General features: G+C 47.6%; 1 protein-coding gene and 1 long non-coding RNA gene across 4 annotated transcripts in view; one reads left to right on the top strand and one right to left on the bottom strand.

Moving 5' to 3' along the window:
* The first annotated feature begins 370 nt into the window (after positions 1-370).
* LOC109552916 (uncharacterized) overlaps positions 371-18,333 on the top strand; it is a 371,016-nt gene continuing 353,053 nt past the window's right edge. The window contains exons 1-2 of the long non-coding RNA XR_012331494.1: positions 371-500; positions 15,824-15,892. This is a non-coding gene — a long non-coding RNA (uncharacterized lncRNA). The remainder of the gene's footprint in view (positions 501-15,823; positions 15,893-18,333) is intronic.
* KIAA0040 (KIAA0040 ortholog) overlaps positions 5,741-18,333 on the bottom strand; it is a 35,398-nt gene continuing 22,805 nt past the window's right edge. For all 3 annotated transcript variants that reach the window (XM_019918679.3, XM_019918678.3, XM_019918680.3), the window contains one exon: positions 5,741-9,356. In XM_019918679.3, coding sequence (XP_019774238.1) covers positions 8,922-9,224 — 303 coding nt within the window. In that variant the 5' untranslated portion in view covers positions 9,225-9,356 and the 3' untranslated portion in view covers positions 5,741-8,921. The remainder of the gene's footprint in view (positions 9,357-18,333) is intronic.

The raw sequence follows: 18,333 nt of genomic DNA, 5'->3' as shown, positions 1-18,333 counted from the left end.
AGGAACTGTGATCAAAGGGATGACATGAAAGAAAAGGACCAGGTATGGTGTTTGAAGAGAGACAATGCGGGTACAGCATGGCAGTGAAAAAACAATTATAAATAATGAAATGCTCTCGGCGAAACGTAGTCATTTACTGGAGGAAGTCTTCCGCTAAAAGAATTTCCAAGTCGTTCCCTTAAGCCTTTCCCCAGGGCGGTGGAGAGGATGGGGAGTGTTTTCTGTCAATGAAAAGCGCGGATCAATCAATAACGTTTGAGGGCAGCCTCCCCGCGCAGCGGGGCGCGCTGTACGCGGCCGGGCCAGCAGATGGCAGTGTGGTCCTACCGGGAGCCTCTAGCCTCAGCGCCACTTTCCTCTCCTCCAGAAAGGGAAGTTCTGGGGGTCTTCACGTTCCTTCCTTCCTGGGTAGAATGACCTGGAGAGTCAGCCTCTGGGGTACGACTCCGCGTCCAGCCAGTGCTTGGTGGTTGCGCAGGCAGTGGTGCTGCACAAAACAGGTAACTGGGAAACACTTTGAAGAGACTGCCTCGTGAGACGGGTACTCTGTCCCCCGACCTGGCCCACTGGGCTGGTGGTCCGGCAAGGGGATGGGGGGGCACCCCTGGAAGGGGTTTTAGGCAGTTCCTAAAGTGCAAGTGAATCCACTTCCAAAGTCCTTCTGTTGGTTGGATGTTGCTACGGGGGAAATGGGTTGAGTTCCGCCGCCAATGGTAATAAAGAAGTTAGGTTCTCAGGCTGGCCCAGAAAAGCCTGTTCATTCTATAATGCAGATAAATTGTAGTGCACTTATAATGACAGAAATAGAAAACAAAGGTATTGTAGTATTGCAATTTAAGTAAAAGAGCGGTGGAGTGAAACCAGTTCTTTATTTTGGCAGGTGAAGAAAATTAGGTTTGATTAGAGAAGGATAGGAAGCAGATAAAGCTGTCTCTGTGTTCTGGGCTGGTCTCAGCCTATCAATACCCAAAGTTTTGGTTGGACTGGCCCTTGAGTTCTTATTATAATTGTAAGATACCCTTCAGCAATAGCCGTCAGGAACCTTTGAAACATAAAGGTTTATTACTTGCAAGACCTGGAAATTACACGGCACACAGGAGGCCACATTGTGAGGTTGTGTGTGGGAGGGAGAGAGAGAGAAAATGAGCTCGAGAGAGAGCACGCCTAGGGTTCTCCTTTTATTGGAGTCTGCAGTGGGGGCCTAGGATTTCGAGGACTCGCTCTTCACTGGTGAATTTAAAACATAGGAGTGGGAATTTCAAGTGCAGGAAAAGAAGAAAAAAAATCAAGAGGCCCAAATGGTTAGCTATTGAAATCAACCGGAATCTCTAAAACAAAGGAGCCGCAGTGTGGGAGGTGGCCTGGGTCCTTGTCCAGCTGTGGGGCTGGCAGTGTGTTTATCCTGCATAGTGGTCTTTGAAGTGGGTGCCTCTTTGAAATGGATGCCTCTGCAATCAAAGCTTAAATCAGGCACTTGGATTACAAAAAAGAAAAAACAGAACTGTCAGGGCTCATGCTACACGGTGGAACAGCTGAAGGAGACAGTTGGGTGTCTGAAGGCTTGTGGGCAGAGCCCGTTACGGGATTCTATAAGTTTCTGACCCAAAGGAGGTGCTTCTGCAAGTTAACAGTCTCTGAGGAGGCCAGACCAGCAGAATGGCCTGGATCATGATGCCCTGTGTGTGCACAAGGGGCACTAGGACAGGAGTCTGAAGACTTTGGTCTTCAGGTTTCCAGGTTTGCGTGAGTTGCTTACCTTTCTGCGCCTCACTTTCTTCCTTTATAAAATGGGGATGACGTTAGTCCCTGATTTACTCACTGCGTCAGTTGCTGCAAGAGTCAAATGAGGTATTGAAAGTGCCCATAACTATGAGGTTGAAGCACTCTGGAATGGCAAGATAGAGGCCTTGCACCTTTAGTCTCCATAACTTCACTCAGAGCTTTTGGATTTTATTTTTTCCTTGATAGAGGTGTATCCCTAGCTACCTCTAAGGTATATTTGCTATGAATAACCACCGATAGGATTATTATGGCTCACAGAAGAAAGAGAAATCACAGAGTGAGAAAGAAAGGTTTGTAAAGGTAAAGGAAAATCTCTGCATTTCAAAAGGGGTTTCCTTGGGGATGATATGGATTGAGGTGTTAGCAGTAAAAGATGAACAGATGAAGCATGGGGGTACACAGACCCTCCACGGCAGCATTTCCCAGACGGTGTTCCTTGGAACCCTTGCTCCTCCAGAGGTGCTAAAAGAAGAGGTTACGTGGTCAAATAAGCTTGGGAAAGCTGAGTTCAGTGGAGTTACACCATTTCCTTATTCCAGTACCCATTAGAACCTTTAGTGTGATACCTGCATTGCACATTCCAAGGAGGAGTGGGAAAGTCATGGTATGCAGTGCTTTACAAACTTATTTGACGATAGACTGCTTTTGGTTTCTGAATATCTAGATAATATCAATATTTGTCAAGGTATGGTTCAGAGACCACTGTCATTTACCTAGAGTTCTTGTTAGAAGAGCAGCTTGTCTGGTCTCGTCCAAGATGTAATAAATCCAGCAGAAGGGCAGAGGGGGACTGGGTCTCTGCACTTGTAAGAAACACCCAGTGATTCTTTCTTTTTTCCCCCTAATCAATGCATTTATTTAGCATATAGTATGCACCAGGCTCCACGCTAGGAACTGGAGATACAATGCTGAATAAGACAGTTAGAATTCTGGCCTCATAATGGCTAATTCTAATGGGGGTGAGAATGGGCTAGAGTGCTGGGAACACAGGAACATCGTTGCCATACAGTCTGATCTTGTTGTGATGGGAAAACTTGTGTCCTTAGGGAAGCGTTCCTAGGCAGCGATGTAAAATCTGGAATACTTCACCAGCAATATGTTTTAACAGCAACTAAGACTTAGGGTTATGAAAATCCCTTATCTAGCAAATGAGCGTGGCATCGTTGACCCTGACAGGTTTGTGACTATCACATAAAACCCAGTGAGTCTTCAGCACGTTGAGTTTGAGGACCTGTGACGTAGCTGGATTGATGTTCTAAGGCAAACACTGTTTTAAGGTGAAAAAGATGTTGACTCAGACTCTCCTGATCTGGCCACCAGGAGGCACTGTCACCCTAGGGTGGCTTGAGGTGAGGCGGGATAGCTACTTAAGAAGTTCACCTGTCACATACTGTAAATTGGGAGCCCTTAATTCAAAGAGTATTAATAATACTGTGGACAGTGCAGTGTGTGGTGAAATTAAGGAACGTATTACATCAGTGGGAATAGAAGATGTACATTATTTTCAGTCCCTATTTCATTTGGCCTGTCTGTACCATCTGACTCTACAGACTCTGGCTTTCTTCTTGAAAGTTTCTTCTCCTTTGACTTCGAGGACACAACTCTCTCATGATCTTCCTTCTGTCCTTAATAATAATGAACATTTACTGAACACTTATAGTAAGCCAGGCCCTGTGCTGAATGCTTGTATGCATTATCTCATTTAATCCTCTCATCCCTGTGAGATAGAGATTAATTCTACACAGAGATTAAGTCCTGGGCCTAAATTACACAACAGTGGGAGTTGGAGTTAGCCTCAGAGTCTGGACAACTCCAGTCCTAGCTTCCCACACTTACAGTGGTCGTCGCCAGGCTGCACTTGCAGGTTGTATGCAGATGCAAATGGTGCCCTCCTTTCCCAGTTGCCTGCTCTGCAGCTCTCTTCTGGGGGACAGCTTCTGAGTGACGCCCCCTGTCTCCCCACAGCCTGCCCTGACTCCAGCTTTGAAACTTCCCTCTTTGTAAGCAGTGACCATACCGTACTATAATGGTCTCTTTGCTTGTCTGTTCCCACAGCCAGGCTGTGAGCCCCTCCAGATGACTTTATATTGCTGCCACCTGATGTGCTTGGCACATACTAGAATCAAAAATGTTAAAGGGGGGACTTTCCTGGTGGCACAGTGGTTAAGAATCCGCCTGCCAATGCAGGGGACATGGATTCGATCCCTGGTCCGGGAAGATCCCACATGCAGCGGAGCAACTAAGCCCGTGTGCCACAACTACTGAGCCTGTGCTCTAGAGCCCACGAGCCACAACAGCTGAGCCCACGAGCCACAACTACTGAGCCCATGAGCCACAACTACTGAATCCCGTGTGCCTAGAGCCCGTGCTCTGCAACAAGAGAATCCACCGCAGTGAGAAGCCCACGCACCACAAGGAAGAGAAGCCCCCACTCTCTGCAACTAGAGAAAGCCCACGCGCAGCAGTGAAGACCCAACGCAGCCAAAAATAAATAAATAAATTTATTTAAAAAAATGTTAATGGAATAAATAGCCTCAAGAGGGAGTTAGATAGACACCTGCATGCATGGCTGTTCCTGAATGAAGTATCACAGGTATTTGAAAACGTCCCTTTGAACCTATGGCAGAGACTGCAAGCTGTGTTAAAGGGACTCTTCAATCTTGTAATCCTGTGACTTTGAATCTGGGAATAATACTAAGGGCAAAGGGCAAGAGGTCAGTGCAGAGGGTTCTGGTGAGTTGAGAATGCTCATAGCATTGTCCAAATTTACATTCACACCCCCAGGGTCAGGGCTGAGCCTGGGCAGGTGGAGCTGATGGCACTGAGCTCTGGCATCCGCTCAGATGTACAGCAGCTGCCTCTCCCCCAGATGCTGTCTGGGCAACGTTCCTTCCTCCAGGGTGGAAAGTTTTAGAAGTCCTGGAGGAAGGATCAGAGAGCTGAGTGAAGGGTCTCTGTCCTCAGTTGCTCATGGGATGTGTGGTGATGGGGAAGGGAGCCCAGGGATCAAGTACAGCAACAGGAATAATCAGCCTGCGTCGGAAGAGATGAGGCTTGGGGCTGCCTAGGTGCTTGAAGTGCAGTAAACATGGTGCTTTGCCAGCGTGTTTGACCCCTCCCCCCACAAGCTTCTCGGCCCATGTTCTCCAGGATGCTAGCCACCAACCGTGTGTGGTTGTTGAGCAAGTGAAATGTGGCTGGTGTAACTCAGCTACTGGACCTTTAACTTTATTTAATTTTAATTAATTTAAATAGCCATATATGGCTAATGGTACCATATTGGACAGGGTAGGAAGATTTCCATCATTCCTAATTCTATTGGACCGCACTGCTCTAGATAGTTTCTGCTTTAATGACAGCTTAGCATCATCAAGGGAGGAATCAGGAGCATCTAACTCATTACATTTCTTAACCAATGCAAAGCGATGGCCGACTTGAAAAAGATATACATTTATACACTCATACACGTGTGTGTCTGTCTGTCTCTATTTCTATATCGTCCACCTACTCTCCTCTATTTATCTGTCTGTCTCCCTTGCAGCTACTATAGAAGCATTTGGTCTCTCTCCTTTCCAGCACCATATTTAACTCAGAAGTCTGTTTTTACTTAGTCTTTGCTATTTTCCCCTTTTTCCTTTAAGAGGACATTGATTGACCTCATTGATGGGAATGTTCTCTAAGTGTTGCCAAGGAACATCGGTGTGTTTTTCTGCACCTGGCACCTCTGAGGGTGCCTAGTCTTCGAGGTGTCTGCTCTGCAGGTAGCAGTGCGAGAGTTCATCCCTGGTCCTTGGACCTCTGACTCTGCCGGGGAAGGCAGTGCCTGGGGATGGCTGGGCGTTTGGTGTCCCAGAGGAAGTCATTGCATCCATCATTCTGAGTGATGTCTGGGAGACGGTAATCTCCGATGTCAAGAAAATAACTATCTGATTCCATAAGTAAGGAGGCCAGGCACGGCTTTTCATTTTCAAAGTATTTTATTTAAATAAGTTCTTCTCTTGGTGTGTTTGAATTTTCCAGAAAAAAAAAAATACTGACAAATACTATACAACTTGGACCATTTGTATTCTTCCTGAAGAGGTAACTGCCCTTTTTTCTGCATCTTCCCCTCCCCCCAAGAAACCCAAAGCGAATCCATTAAGCAGTGGCAGAAAGACCTCTTCTGACCATTCAGAAGTCCTGGGCCTGGGGGCTCCTCCCCCAGCCTGGGCTGGTTTAGGAAGCCTCTTCTTTACCATCCTTTTTGCCCTCTGTTAGCTTAACCTCCCCAAGATGGGCCAAGCAGGCTCCAGTCCTGAGGCACCCCTGGCTGCCAGTGGCAGTTCTGGGACAGAGGCTGGGAAGAAGGAGTAAAGATGGAGAGGGATAGAGGAATGGAGCTGGGGTGGTGCCTAGAGAGGAGGGGAATAAGAGAAGAAAACAGGGGAGAGAAAGATGAGAATGAAGTGGGAAGAAATGGTAGTGGACTCCAATTATTGCTTTGAGCTCCTTTCATGCGCCCACGAATTCAACAAAAATTTGCGGACGTATCACACTCCGGGACTATTCTCGGTACTCCAGTGAAGGTTTTCGGGGAGGTTGGGTGGGAAAAAGATAAGCCTCTTTCAGGGTTTGGGTCTCCAAACCTGGGTACAGAAGCAACTGAGAAGTGTGTTTCTGGCTGTTTCATACCTGGACGTAGAGCAGGTCCATTCTGTGAGGAGACAGTGGGGCACTGCCCCTGGAGACAGAGGCCTTGTCATGGCAATGACGACCGACTGCTCTCTTACTATTCAATTCAAACTAGCAGCCGGTTGTCAAGGCAACCATGGCACTTGTGCGGTCCCTGATCCCGGAGATCCTGTCTCCTAGATTATAGCTGACACCAGTCTCGGCCATCAGCCTCCACGTCTCCCCCAAGTCATCCGTTTTAGGGGGGCTGAGAGTTGGAGACTGAAAGAGCAACTCACCCTGCTGGGCAGTGGGGTATGTGGGGAGTCACATGCATGTTGTGTGGGGAGAAGACAAGTCATCCTGGGATGTGAAAGGGACAGCCAGATGCTCTACGACAAGTCTGCACATGACAAGGGGACAGAGCATCAGAGGGTGCTTCTTTCTCTGGTCAAAGAGGTTTATGCATAAGGAGCCTGAGTGCCCAGGGTATTTAAGGCCACTTAGGGTGAGAGGGTGAACATGACTGTTTTTAAAATACAAGCAGGCCTGAATTATGCTTCACAGGGTCATCTGTCAGAAGACCTTGGTGCAGCGGTTGCTACCAGACACCTCCCGTCCATAGGACTAGACCTGGACTTTACCTGGAGGGCAGCTGAGTACCAGCTAGCCCAAGGGAACAAATAGAATACATTTTTCCATGAACACAGTCTTTCAGGATTTAGCTTTTGCTTCTATAAATATCATAGTTGAGCTACATTGTTAATTAAATTGCAATTTCACCACCATTTAGAAGAGCTTCCGTGGGAAAATATTTCAAGAGAGCTACCCAGCAGATTTGCAAATGAACTTTTAGAGCCCAACCTGCTCCCAAGTTGGAAATTATCCATCTTTGTGATATGGTCACAATACAATCAAAATACCAACCAGTTCACCCTATGAGTGGATTAATTCGGCGCCCCCAACCTCAGCCCGGTGGGAAGACACTCTCCTCAACTCACTGCGGACCTAGCTTACATGTCCTCATGGCTCTCAGGGCAGACTTGTCAACCCGACCCTTGGTCCTGCATGCACCCTCCTCCTGCGGAATTCAATACCCAGCTTCCATCTGTTGCAGCAATTAGTGGGCTCACTTAGAAGGGAAGGTCACTTGGGGGAATTGGGGAGGGGTTACAAGTTTACCCTTAACATCATCACGTATCCGACAGCATCCACAGACAGTTGTGAGTACCGACTGTGTGGAAGGCACTTGCCTGAGCGTCAAAATAAATATTGATCAACCTCTGTATAGCTTCGTCCTACTTTCATTTAAACCCTGTAACTTCTGCATCCCATCTGCAACATACCATGCATCCATGACAACCTTATGAAATTGTTTCCAGTGTGCCTTCTGTGAGACTGTACCTGTGATTGTCCTAATTCCTTCCCTGCTGAAAACCTTTGGTTTCATAGGGGATCCCTAGCTCAGGGGTAGCATCCCCTTCCCATCTGTGAAACATACATTGCACAGGTATACAACGGTAGTCCACTGAAGTGGATGGCGTACACCCGGTCTCCATGGCCTCCTAGCGGTTGCTACCAGGAGCCGTTTGTCCTTGCTTGGAGAAGGGAGCCTTGCTGAGTGGTGCTGAGGGTAGCATCTCAAAGAGAGGTCTTGGACTACATTGAACAGCCATCAGTGGTGTTGAGGACCTTGTCACGATGTGCAAGACAATAGCTTTCGATGAATTTTGATCCATCACACTTTAAACTTTTCCTCCCAGGTGAGAGGTCAGAAGCACAGGAACTTGGTGTGTCTGTATCAATATACAGGAACAGGGGCTGTACCAGGTTGCTGGAATGTCCTAATATGAAGATCCCCAGTAAAAGGCTATGTAGGGATGGGAACAGAAGAGCAGACATCTCTAACCTGAGTGGTGTACGGCACTGACAGTGCGTAGGCCTCTTGTCTGGTTATGTAATTGTGCATGTGTGCCCGGGTCTGCCAGGCTTTCCTATGAGATGTTTTTCTAAGAGCAGATAATGTACTGCCTTGTTTAGTGCCTTGTACAAAGTAGACATTCAGTGACCATTTGATGAACAGTATATACTTGTCCAGGTACCTGTTGCCTGAATATATGCGTGTGTGTGTGTGTGTGTGTGTGTGTGTGTGTGTGTGTGTGCATTTGGGAGATTTGTCAAGATGTATGGATAAATGTTCCTTGTGCTTTTGCATATGGAATGTGCCAGAGGTGGGTGGAAGGCATGCCTGAGTCTGTAGTAAAGAGCATTGCTATTGGACACACAGATGCTGAGACAGCACCTAAGACTTGTCCACGTGTTCCCCGGGAATGTCCTCCATGGGGATACTCAGTCTGAGGTTTGCTCCTTGGTTGAGTAGCTCCTCTGTGGATGTGAGTGCATCACTTCAGGGATTTCTCCTCCCTACCCTGTGTGAGGTTGGAAGGCAGCTGAGCCCCCAGGGGAGGACCCTTCTGCCTCCTGTCTAACTAGACGGGCAGTGATGGCCTCTTGTCCATCTGGAGAAGCTTGGGCTGAGCGGAGATCCAGAGGTCTTCTTCAGCCTTCTTCTTCTTTTTCTTCTTCTTCTTCCCCTTGTTTCGCTCTGGCTGTTGGCCACTTTTGCCTGCCCGGCTCCAGCAGCAATGGCAACAGATGAAGAGGAGGGTGATAATCACCAGTAGGGGCAGCCCCAGGAGGATGCCTAGACAGATGCTGTTGAAGAGGCCCTCTTGGTGTTTGGCCGAGATGGTGTCCCAGATGGCGCTAAAGAAGGCGCTGATTTTCTCCATGGTGCTTGGCTAGATGGGACCAGAGGAGCCTCTCAGCTCACCAGCAAGGCCTGGGCATGACAGGTTGCAGAACTGCCCACTTGTAACTTATTCCTCTACCAGCTTTGGGTTTGGGCATGCCACGGATAGCACCTAAAGAGAGAAAAACAGATAATTTAAGAGATACGCAGTGGGAATGGTCTGTGATTTTTAATAACATCATCGATTTTAGGCTTAGGAAATGGGAGGAAATCAAAGGTTTCCAGAGTTCACTGAAATTGTATTGAGACTCTATAAACAAGATAAACACATGCATTTAGTCAATTAAGTATTAACTAATTCTTGCTATGTACAACTGTATGGGGCTTAGGATATAAAAATTAATAGCATATCAGACCTGGCACATAGTAAGTGCTCTGCAATTGTCAGATAAATAAATCAATGTGTGTATTCACAGTGTTCTGGTTAAGGGTCCCTGGACCCTCTACAGGAGCAGTTCTCCACTGCAGCTCACCTGATAGGTGTTGAATACATACTCCCCACAGGACAGCTCCATATCTGACCTTCTATGAACTTGCCATTTTCAACACTAATTAAAAGCTTAAGCACAAGATAGAATGTCCAAGTCTTGCTGGCTGTCATAGGGGACTTGGACCTCCCCAGGCTAGGAGGTCATCAGTCCTCATCCTGCCTCACTCCTGCCTTCCTTGCTGTCCCTTCGTGCTCTCTTCCCTGCTCCGTGTCTCCCCCCTCCTTATACCCCACTCCTGTGCCTCATCGTGCTTTGTGTGGGAAACCAGTTCTCTCTGTTTCTACCTTCCTCTCCCTCATTACCCTTGTCTCTGCTTTCTGTCCCCCAGCCAAAGATTCCCAAGTCTCCTTCCCTGCCTGTTCCCTTTCTTTGCAGTGGAAAGAATTTTGCAGGCTGATCAGTGATGGTGCTTGGAAACAGCGATGAGGTCCCTGGATGTCTCTCTACTCCTGTTCTGAGCTCAGCTTACAGCCGGGACTGTTCTGGTTGCTTGTCCAAAGTGGCCCCTCTTCCTGTGGCACCTTCTCCAACTCTCTACCTATATCTCAGGCCTCAGCCCTCAAGTATAAGGTCTTAGAGGCGCCTTCAGTTCTGGAATCCACAGGTTCTCGGGTGTAAACAAGACTCGGAGGACAAGGATAATTCAAAGAAATTGAAGAGACCTCTTGGCATAAGACATTGCTCAGGAAAATAAAAAAGACATTGCCTGGGCTGTAGACCTTATAAATCATCCTGACCAGCTCTCTCACTTAAAGATGCAGAATCTGAGGCCCATAGTGTTGAGGTGGCATGTTTGGGGACACACAGAGCTGTGATGAACACCCAGACCTCTGAACAATGGGTCCAGCACTCTCCTAAGGCTGCTGGGCGAGCAGAAAAACTAAGGATGATGACTTTATATTTGTATTTTATTTGCTACTTTTCTAAATCACCTTCATGTAAATTATCTTTTAAGTGAGCAATGGGATGGTGCATTGTGCATGGAGGGAAGCACTGGGGGACCTGGGTCCAGAATCATTTGGAAGTCTGGGCTTTATTGGGTTCTCCTGCACTGGAGCATAAATGTGTGTGTTACACACCTGGGTGGTGTGTTACACGTGGTGTCCCAGCGGTTGTCCTTGGGGGTCTAATTCCGTGGATAACACACTCTGTAAGTGTCCTATGTACCCAGTGCCCATGTATCCATCCAGGCACACCCAGGATCTCCGTCCTGGTCTGCAGGCATGTGGACCTATCCCCTCATAACATTGTTTATACAGTTTATGCAATTGTATAAATTGGTACCTGTGCCATTTGGCCCATGGAGCGTGACATCATGCTGTAAGCTAGCCCTTATTATATGCCAGGCACTGTTCTAGGCACTTTGCACCTATCGACTCATTTAGTCTTCATCACAACCTTATGAAAGAGGTACAGTTATTCCCCCCACCCTACAGCTGAAGAGACGGAGGCACAGGTCACACAGGGAGGGAGTGGCACAGCTGGGCTTATGGATTCTGGGAGGTTTGGCCCCTGATCCCCGAGAGGTGAGCCGTTCACAGGTGTTGCTCTGGGCCTCCTATTCTTTCGTGTGGAATTAACCCATTTTTGGCAAGTAGCCCAGAATTTATAGAATCTTACAATCCTTTGCTATCCCTCAGGTTGACTGAAACATTTATGCCCGTCTGTTGCAGAAGAAGACTAACAAAGAGATTTATTTTGCATTGTCAGACACCTCACAAATGCATGAAGATACATACAGTAAAAATCCAGTCCCGCCCAAGGGGAGGTTTATAGAAAGCATATGGCACCTGGACTTAAATTCAACATGCAACAAAGAAGAGCATCCTGAGAAGTTATCTCCTTGCTGGAGGCTTTGCCTGAGCCCCTCTGAGTGTCTGGGCACATCTCGCGCCATGGACCTGCCACACACCAGCAAACATACAGGCTTTTTATAGGGGAAAACCACCCTTGGGCTCCGCATAGCCCCTCAGCGGGGCCACTTCGCTGCTTGTTCCTTCTCACACCACCTGCCTCTCCTCTGGGTTCTCCTTCTCCCTTTGCTATAACCTTTGCTTTGACCTCAGCCTTGCGTGGCCCAGTATTCTTTGGCCCATCCAGAGGGATTTTTCTGCTCTGTTGTTAGGTGCTTTTCTCTAACCTGACCCTACACGTACACTTTCGGGGACCAGATGTTCCTTGCACTGCATTTCTGTGATTCAATTAGACAGCAGCAGACAACACTTGCTGACAAACTTTGCTGTGCCAGGGGTCGTGCTGGTCTCTGTGGGGAGCATATGTGAATCAGAGCCCACTCTTGGGTTCAGCCAGGGAGGGAGAAGAAGGGCATCAAGCCCTTGGAGAATATTAGGGCAGTTTCATAAAAGTAGAGCCACTTGAGAATAGAGCATCTTAAGAGATGAGTAGGATCTTGACAGAAAAACGTGTGAAAAGGATGTTCAAAGATTCCAGGCAGTGAAAATTCTAGAACATCAGCAGGAGAACGAGGGGCCTTCTGGTGAGCCTGGAGCTCAGGGTGGGAGAGGGAAGGACTGTAGGCTGTGGCCAAGGTAGAGGGGGCCTTCATAGGGTGTGTTTATTTGGGGGGTTTTATAACAGAAGGATGTTGTGATCAGAGCTGCCCTTCAGGAAAAGATAACAGAATCTGAAAACTTCTGGTAGGTGTTTTAAGAGAAAGATGTTTCATCCATTTGGCAAACATTTATTGAGCACCTACTATGTGCCACACATTGTGTTAGGTATTGAGGATTCAGGAATGAACGACAATGGTAAGGTTTCTGGCATCATGGAGCCTCGTACATTCCAGGGATCTTATTATCATTGAGGGATCATGCCAGAAGGCAAATAGAAGAAGCAAATTCCAACTTAGGATGCTTAGTTGGATGAAATAAAAGCATGCCTTTGAATTATTTCTTTAGTTCAATGTTCCAGGCCCTCCCACCCATCCCAACCTTTGTCTCAAACTCATCCATCCCCTGGCACCTAAAATAGCCTGTGAGTAAACAGATTTCTTTTCAAGCTAAAGCTAAGTCAATGATTCCCCTCTGGATTCCTGAAGGTACTTAATTGCGTCTACTCTCCATATCCAAAGAGAGTATTCATTAAGAGTTGGGAACCCTGTCTGGGGAAAGTTCAATTAAAAGGTATTGTTTATATTTTTTAATCTAAGAATTCTAGGCCCCCCACGTTACTTGCTGAGCGCTGCTCATCTACAGTGTTTCATTAGTATTTATGAGCTTTTCATTATTAGCCTTTCCAGGAAACAATCAAATATCTCCTTGGTGGTATGAATGAAAAGTTAGAGCTTCTATGAACGTTTTTGCAAAACGAGCTACACTTTGGGCCTTAGAAATGCTCTCGGGAGACCCCATCCTTCGGTTGGCTCTCAAGCATCACCCACACTGTTTGAAAAACAATTCATCTATTCTTGTAAAACCAACAGTAGGTGCTAACCAACCTTGATTGTGGTTGTGGGGGTGGTTAGGAGGAGGGAGAAGGGGGGAAAAGGTCCTTTCAGTTTTCTTGAAAGTGAGCAGTATTCATCTCTATATCCTTCATAGTATCTAGCTGGGAGAGAGTCCTTCATCCATTCATTCTTCCCACAAGCGGCTGTCTGCCTGCATGTGAGGTGTTGATGGAGAACACAGATCCTGGAGCCAGAAGACCTGGGTTTGAGCCCTGGGTCAACTCTTGTGACCTTGGCCAGTTACCGAACATCAGCTACAAAATGAAGCTAATAAGCTTCCCTTGTAATGAGGTTTTGAAGATTAAGAGCTCAATATGTTTAATGCATTTCGTAAACTGTAAAATACTATAAAACATAATCTATAAAATAGCGAGTGATCTCCCCGTAACAGTGGACTAATTCTAGCCTTGAGCTCTTCTTCCCCATCCCTCACCTGTAGCCCTGTCTTCATGGCCAGAGAACCATGGACACCCCCACCCCCCCGCCGCCATTCAAATGAAAAGGGCTTCACAGGTGACCTCCCCGCTTAGAACTGGTCTGCAGTTCTGTGACTGTAATTCTAGACTCTGGCATCCAGCAACAGGAATGGAAAAGGGTCGCTTGGGGAACATCTGATGGTGTCTGGAGGACTGCTGAGCTCATAAAGTGAGACCTGGGGAGAGCACCTCGCCCTCTGCAGGCCCCAGCTTCCCTCCAGGCTTTGGAACCCCTGGAAGTGTACTGGGATGGCTCCTGCCACAGGGATGTCTGATCCATCCCTGAGAGCCAAGAGCTGCTCCAGAGTTGTGTCTAGGGCTGGCCCTCAGACTGCTGTTGCTTCTGGAGCTCCCCAGGAAGGGGGAAGGGCATTCTACTTTGCACCGGCCTCTTGTCATTTCTGTCTGTTAGGTGAAATAATGCATGTAAAGCTGAAGAACGTGTCTGTTGGATAGCAAATGCTTTCTAGAAATGTTAATGATAAGGATCATGATGGTGCCCAATTGAAATCCCTGAAACCTTCTCCAGAGTGATTTCCAAATGCTTTAAACCTTTGGCCTTCTGGTAGGGGGTGGGGTGAAGCAGGAGGGTCAGGTTTCTCTCAGAGCCTTAGAAGATTCCTCTGCTGCAGCTGCAGACTCCTGGGTATGTGTGGGGGGCCACCTCATAATTGTAACTTGGGGGCAAAGACCTTCCCTTCTTGTGTTGTGGTCATCACTGTGCTTGCTTTATCTCCTCACCCAAAGATCTCAGGTGATGGCAGGATGGCCTTCTGGCCAGGGAAGGGAGTCACCAAGTGTGTCACCAAGGGATTAAAGGATGCAGGTTCCCGACTTACACTCCTGGAGACCCTGATTCAGTAGGTCTGGGGTATGCCCAGGAATTTATGTTTATAACAAACAACCCAAGTGTTTCTGGACAATTATCAGGTTCAAAAACTGCTGAATGAGCAGGTTGAGCTGATGACCCTTTTCTGTAAGCTCAGAAGCCATGTGCTGAGTGAGAGGATGGATGGATCATGGGCGAGGAGAGGTGGGAAAGAGGTTTATTTTTATACACAGCAGCACCAGGGCCTGCTGCAGGGAGCCTCCTTGGGTGTTACTTCTTGCTTTTGTGTAGTCAGGGCATCTGGGCCAGAGCTACTCTCGTGGAGGTCACAGTTCAATGCCATAAACATTCATGGAACACCCACTATGTGTCTGGGCCTGTGCATTCAGATCCTGAGCTCCTCCCTGTCTAGTAAGGAGCAGAGACAAAAATAGCAGAAGCAGGGCTTCCCTGGTGGTGCAGTGGTTGAGAGTCCGCCTGCCGATGCAGGCGACGCGGGTTTGTGCCCCGGTCCAGGAAGATCCCACGTGCCGCAGAGCGGCTGGGCCCGTGAGCCATGGCCGCTGAGCCTGCGTGCCCGGAGCCTGTGCTCCGCAACGGGAGAGGCCACAACAGTGAGAGGCCCGCGTACCGCAAAAAAAAAAAAAAAAAAAAAAAATAGCAGAAGCACAGTGTGATCAAGCGTCCTGTGGTCAAACTCTGTGTAAAGGGCATGGGAGCGGCGCAGGGGAAGGAGCAAGCAAGCTGGCCTGGAGGGGATTAAGAGGTGAAAAGGAAATGACAATCAGGACAGAGTCTGCTCAGTCATTCCTTCAGGGACTACTTATGCGGCACCTAGTACACGCTGGGAACTGTGTTGGGTCCTGGGTATCCAGGAGCAGGCAGGCTCAATCCTTGTCCCTTTTTTGCGCAAAGTCTGGTGTGGGAAGCAAACACTCATCAAAGAACCCCGCAGACCGGTGTGTAAGTATATAGTTGCTATGAAGGAGAAGCCCGGGATGCTGTGAAAGTGAGTGATACCCATCAGGGAAGCCAGGGCAGGCTCTGGGTGGGGATGGCTTCACTAAGATATGAATGACAAAAGCAGCACACATGTGGTCAGGGCGTCTGAAAACTCTTGAGGACATAGACTAAACTTATCTAAAGCACTTTCAAGTAATATGTGTGATGTGTTTTCTTTCAACTCTCCAATACCTTCTCAGATGAAGCGCCTCTAAATTTAAAGCAGTGAGTTCAATTGTTAATACATGATAAATTGTCCCCCCACCCCAAAGTCTGGGAACACAGGAAATAATGTGTTCATTGTATTTTTTTCAGATGAACAATTGGACCTGTTGCTTCTCCTGCAAAGGACCTGAAAGGACAGTGTGGCTGGACGCAGCAGCAGTGAGTAGGGGTGACAGTGGGGTGACGTGAAGCCCTCGAGGCAGGTGGCCCTACACCTTCAGGGCCTGCTAAGCCATGTCAATGGCTGGTGTGTACTGTAAGGGCCATGGGATTTCAAGCAAGGAGGGGACAGAATAGATCTGTGTTTCATAAAGAACACTGTCACTGGGGTGAGAGAGAACAGATTGGCAAGGGCAGGAGGGGGAGGAGACGACTGCAGTTGTTCAGGGAAAATGGCACTGGGACCAGGGTGAGGGTGGTGGCGTTGGGTGGGATAAGTGCCTGACTTGGGTGTTCTCCAGCGGATGCGGTGAGAGAACTGTCAGGTGGAGGGACATGAGGACTGTCTCTGGGCTGTGCTCTGCTCTTCTTCTTCTAGCCCTAGTCTCCTCTCTGGTCTCCAACTCTGGTATATTCCTAAAATAGGAATCCCATCCAACAGGCTCTACCTGACTCTCGCCATCATCTCCTGAGGGTTTAAAACCTCTTTTTCAGCCCCAGGCCTCTCCACTCTGCCTGCCCAGACCTTGTCCCAGCTCCCAAAACTACCCTGCAGTCCTTGCAAAATCCCTGTGGTTACAATATCACACACTTCAGAAACCAAGGCTCTCTGGCAGCTAGGGCGCGGGTGGAACCTCAGTCAGCAGTTAGTAACTCTGCTGCTCTGGATATATATTTTCTTGATGTTTCTCACCTTGCTAACCTGGCACGCTCAGATGCCCTCTAATAGATGTAAGTACTGTTTTGTACAAAAATTGTCAGATTACAGAAAATAATCTGCTAGTGGAATATTACGCTTATAACTTAAAACCTAACTTAAAAAGGCATGATGAAATGGATGCCTGTATTTCCCCCAATTTAATTAATTGCTTCAAGTAACTAGTCCAAATACAAAATTGGATCCTCTTTCTTTCCCCCCAGAGTATGCATACATGGTGTGGAACTAGATATTGAGGATTAGAAGAAAATAGATAGTATTTTCCCTCAGAATCAATGTTGTAATTATGGTTGCAATTTTGAACAAAAGCACAAATAGGTCATCAAGTACAGAAACGATTAAGGTACCATGGTTATTAAAAATAATAAGATGATGCTTTGTCATGTAGACATTCTGAATTGGAAGAATCCAGAGATGGGTCCTCTGGTTGGGTTCCCTCACTTTATTGATAAGGAATCTGGGACCAAAAGAAGCTGTGACTTGCTGGAGGTCACACAGTTGACAACTGGTGGATTCAGGGCCAGAACCAATGTCTTCTGACTCCCAGCACCCCTCCTGCCAGGTTTCCCCTACAGAAGTCCGCACAGGTAACTACTGAGGCAGCACTAGGCAAGATGCCCACCACGTCCTCATCCTGGGCTCAGGCTAGTCTATGCCTCTCAGCCCCCTGACACCTCTGGAGCTGTGTGACTGAGTTCTGGCCAAAGGAACATGGGCCTGGCTCCTGAAATCTCCCCCAAGGGTCTCCACATTCTCTCTCTGCTTGCTCACTGGCTGGCCAGATGCAAAGGGCCCAGGGGAGGACTCCAGGGCCCCTGGGACAGCAGAGATGGAAGATGTTCCTGAATGATTGCTAGCAGAGCACCTCGCTGACCACAGTGAACAGTGGCATGAATGAGAAAGAAACCTTTGTTGGGGGAAGCCACTGAGATTTAAGGATTATTCGCTATAGCAGTTAGCCCATCCTACCTCATACAAGTGACAAAAAGCTAACGTTGGCAATGATTACAACAAATATGTGATACATTTAACAACTCTTCTGTGGTGCAGCTTTGACCCAAGAGGGGTCTAGCTAAGTGCTTCAGAGTGCCGGTTCCGGGACCAAATATCCTGGGTTCGAATCCTGATGCGGCTACTCACTAAGTCTATCACGTTGGGCAGGTTACTTAACCCAGGGGCTCACTTTCCTCATTCGTAAAATGGAGCTGATAATAGTAGGCTGTTGTGAAGACTAAATGAGTCAGTAGACGTAGAGCCTCTTGGAGCCACGCCTGGCCATAGATGTGTGCCCTTATTATTTGACCCCAAAGGAATAGGCTGGCCAAAGAAACACCCTCGACTTCTTAGCTAATGATGATTTTGTTTGCCTTTTCAGAATCTGGGATGGTTCTGGAGTCGTGACTGATTCTTTAGGTCTCCTTTAAAAGGCATTTATTTTCTCCTTTCTCTATAGTTTTCCTGTAGTAAGGAGACTCTTACTGCACTCATCATTCTTTTTCAAAGCAACCCTTTCAGAATTAAAACATGTACAGGCATCACTCAGAAGCAGCAGTATGAGGGTGTGGATACAGCCTTTCCACCCCCCGTGGATCTCATATCACTGGGCAGAGTGGGACATGAGCCTCCATCCTTCCCCCACACCAAACTGTCTTTTTGTTCCTTCCCTCTCTCCCTTCTTTCCTTCTGCCAATGCATTTAATGAGCTCCTAGTATGTGTCAATTC

Source organism: Tursiops truncatus, chromosome 1, assembly GCF_011762595.2.
Source record: "Tursiops truncatus isolate mTurTru1 chromosome 1, mTurTru1.mat.Y, whole genome shotgun sequence".
In the NCBI taxonomy this organism is placed as follows: Eukaryota; Metazoa; Chordata; class Mammalia; order Artiodactyla; family Delphinidae; genus Tursiops; species Tursiops truncatus.
Note: the sequence above shows the minus strand (reverse complement) of the source record. Positions and strands in the feature narration are given on the sequence as shown.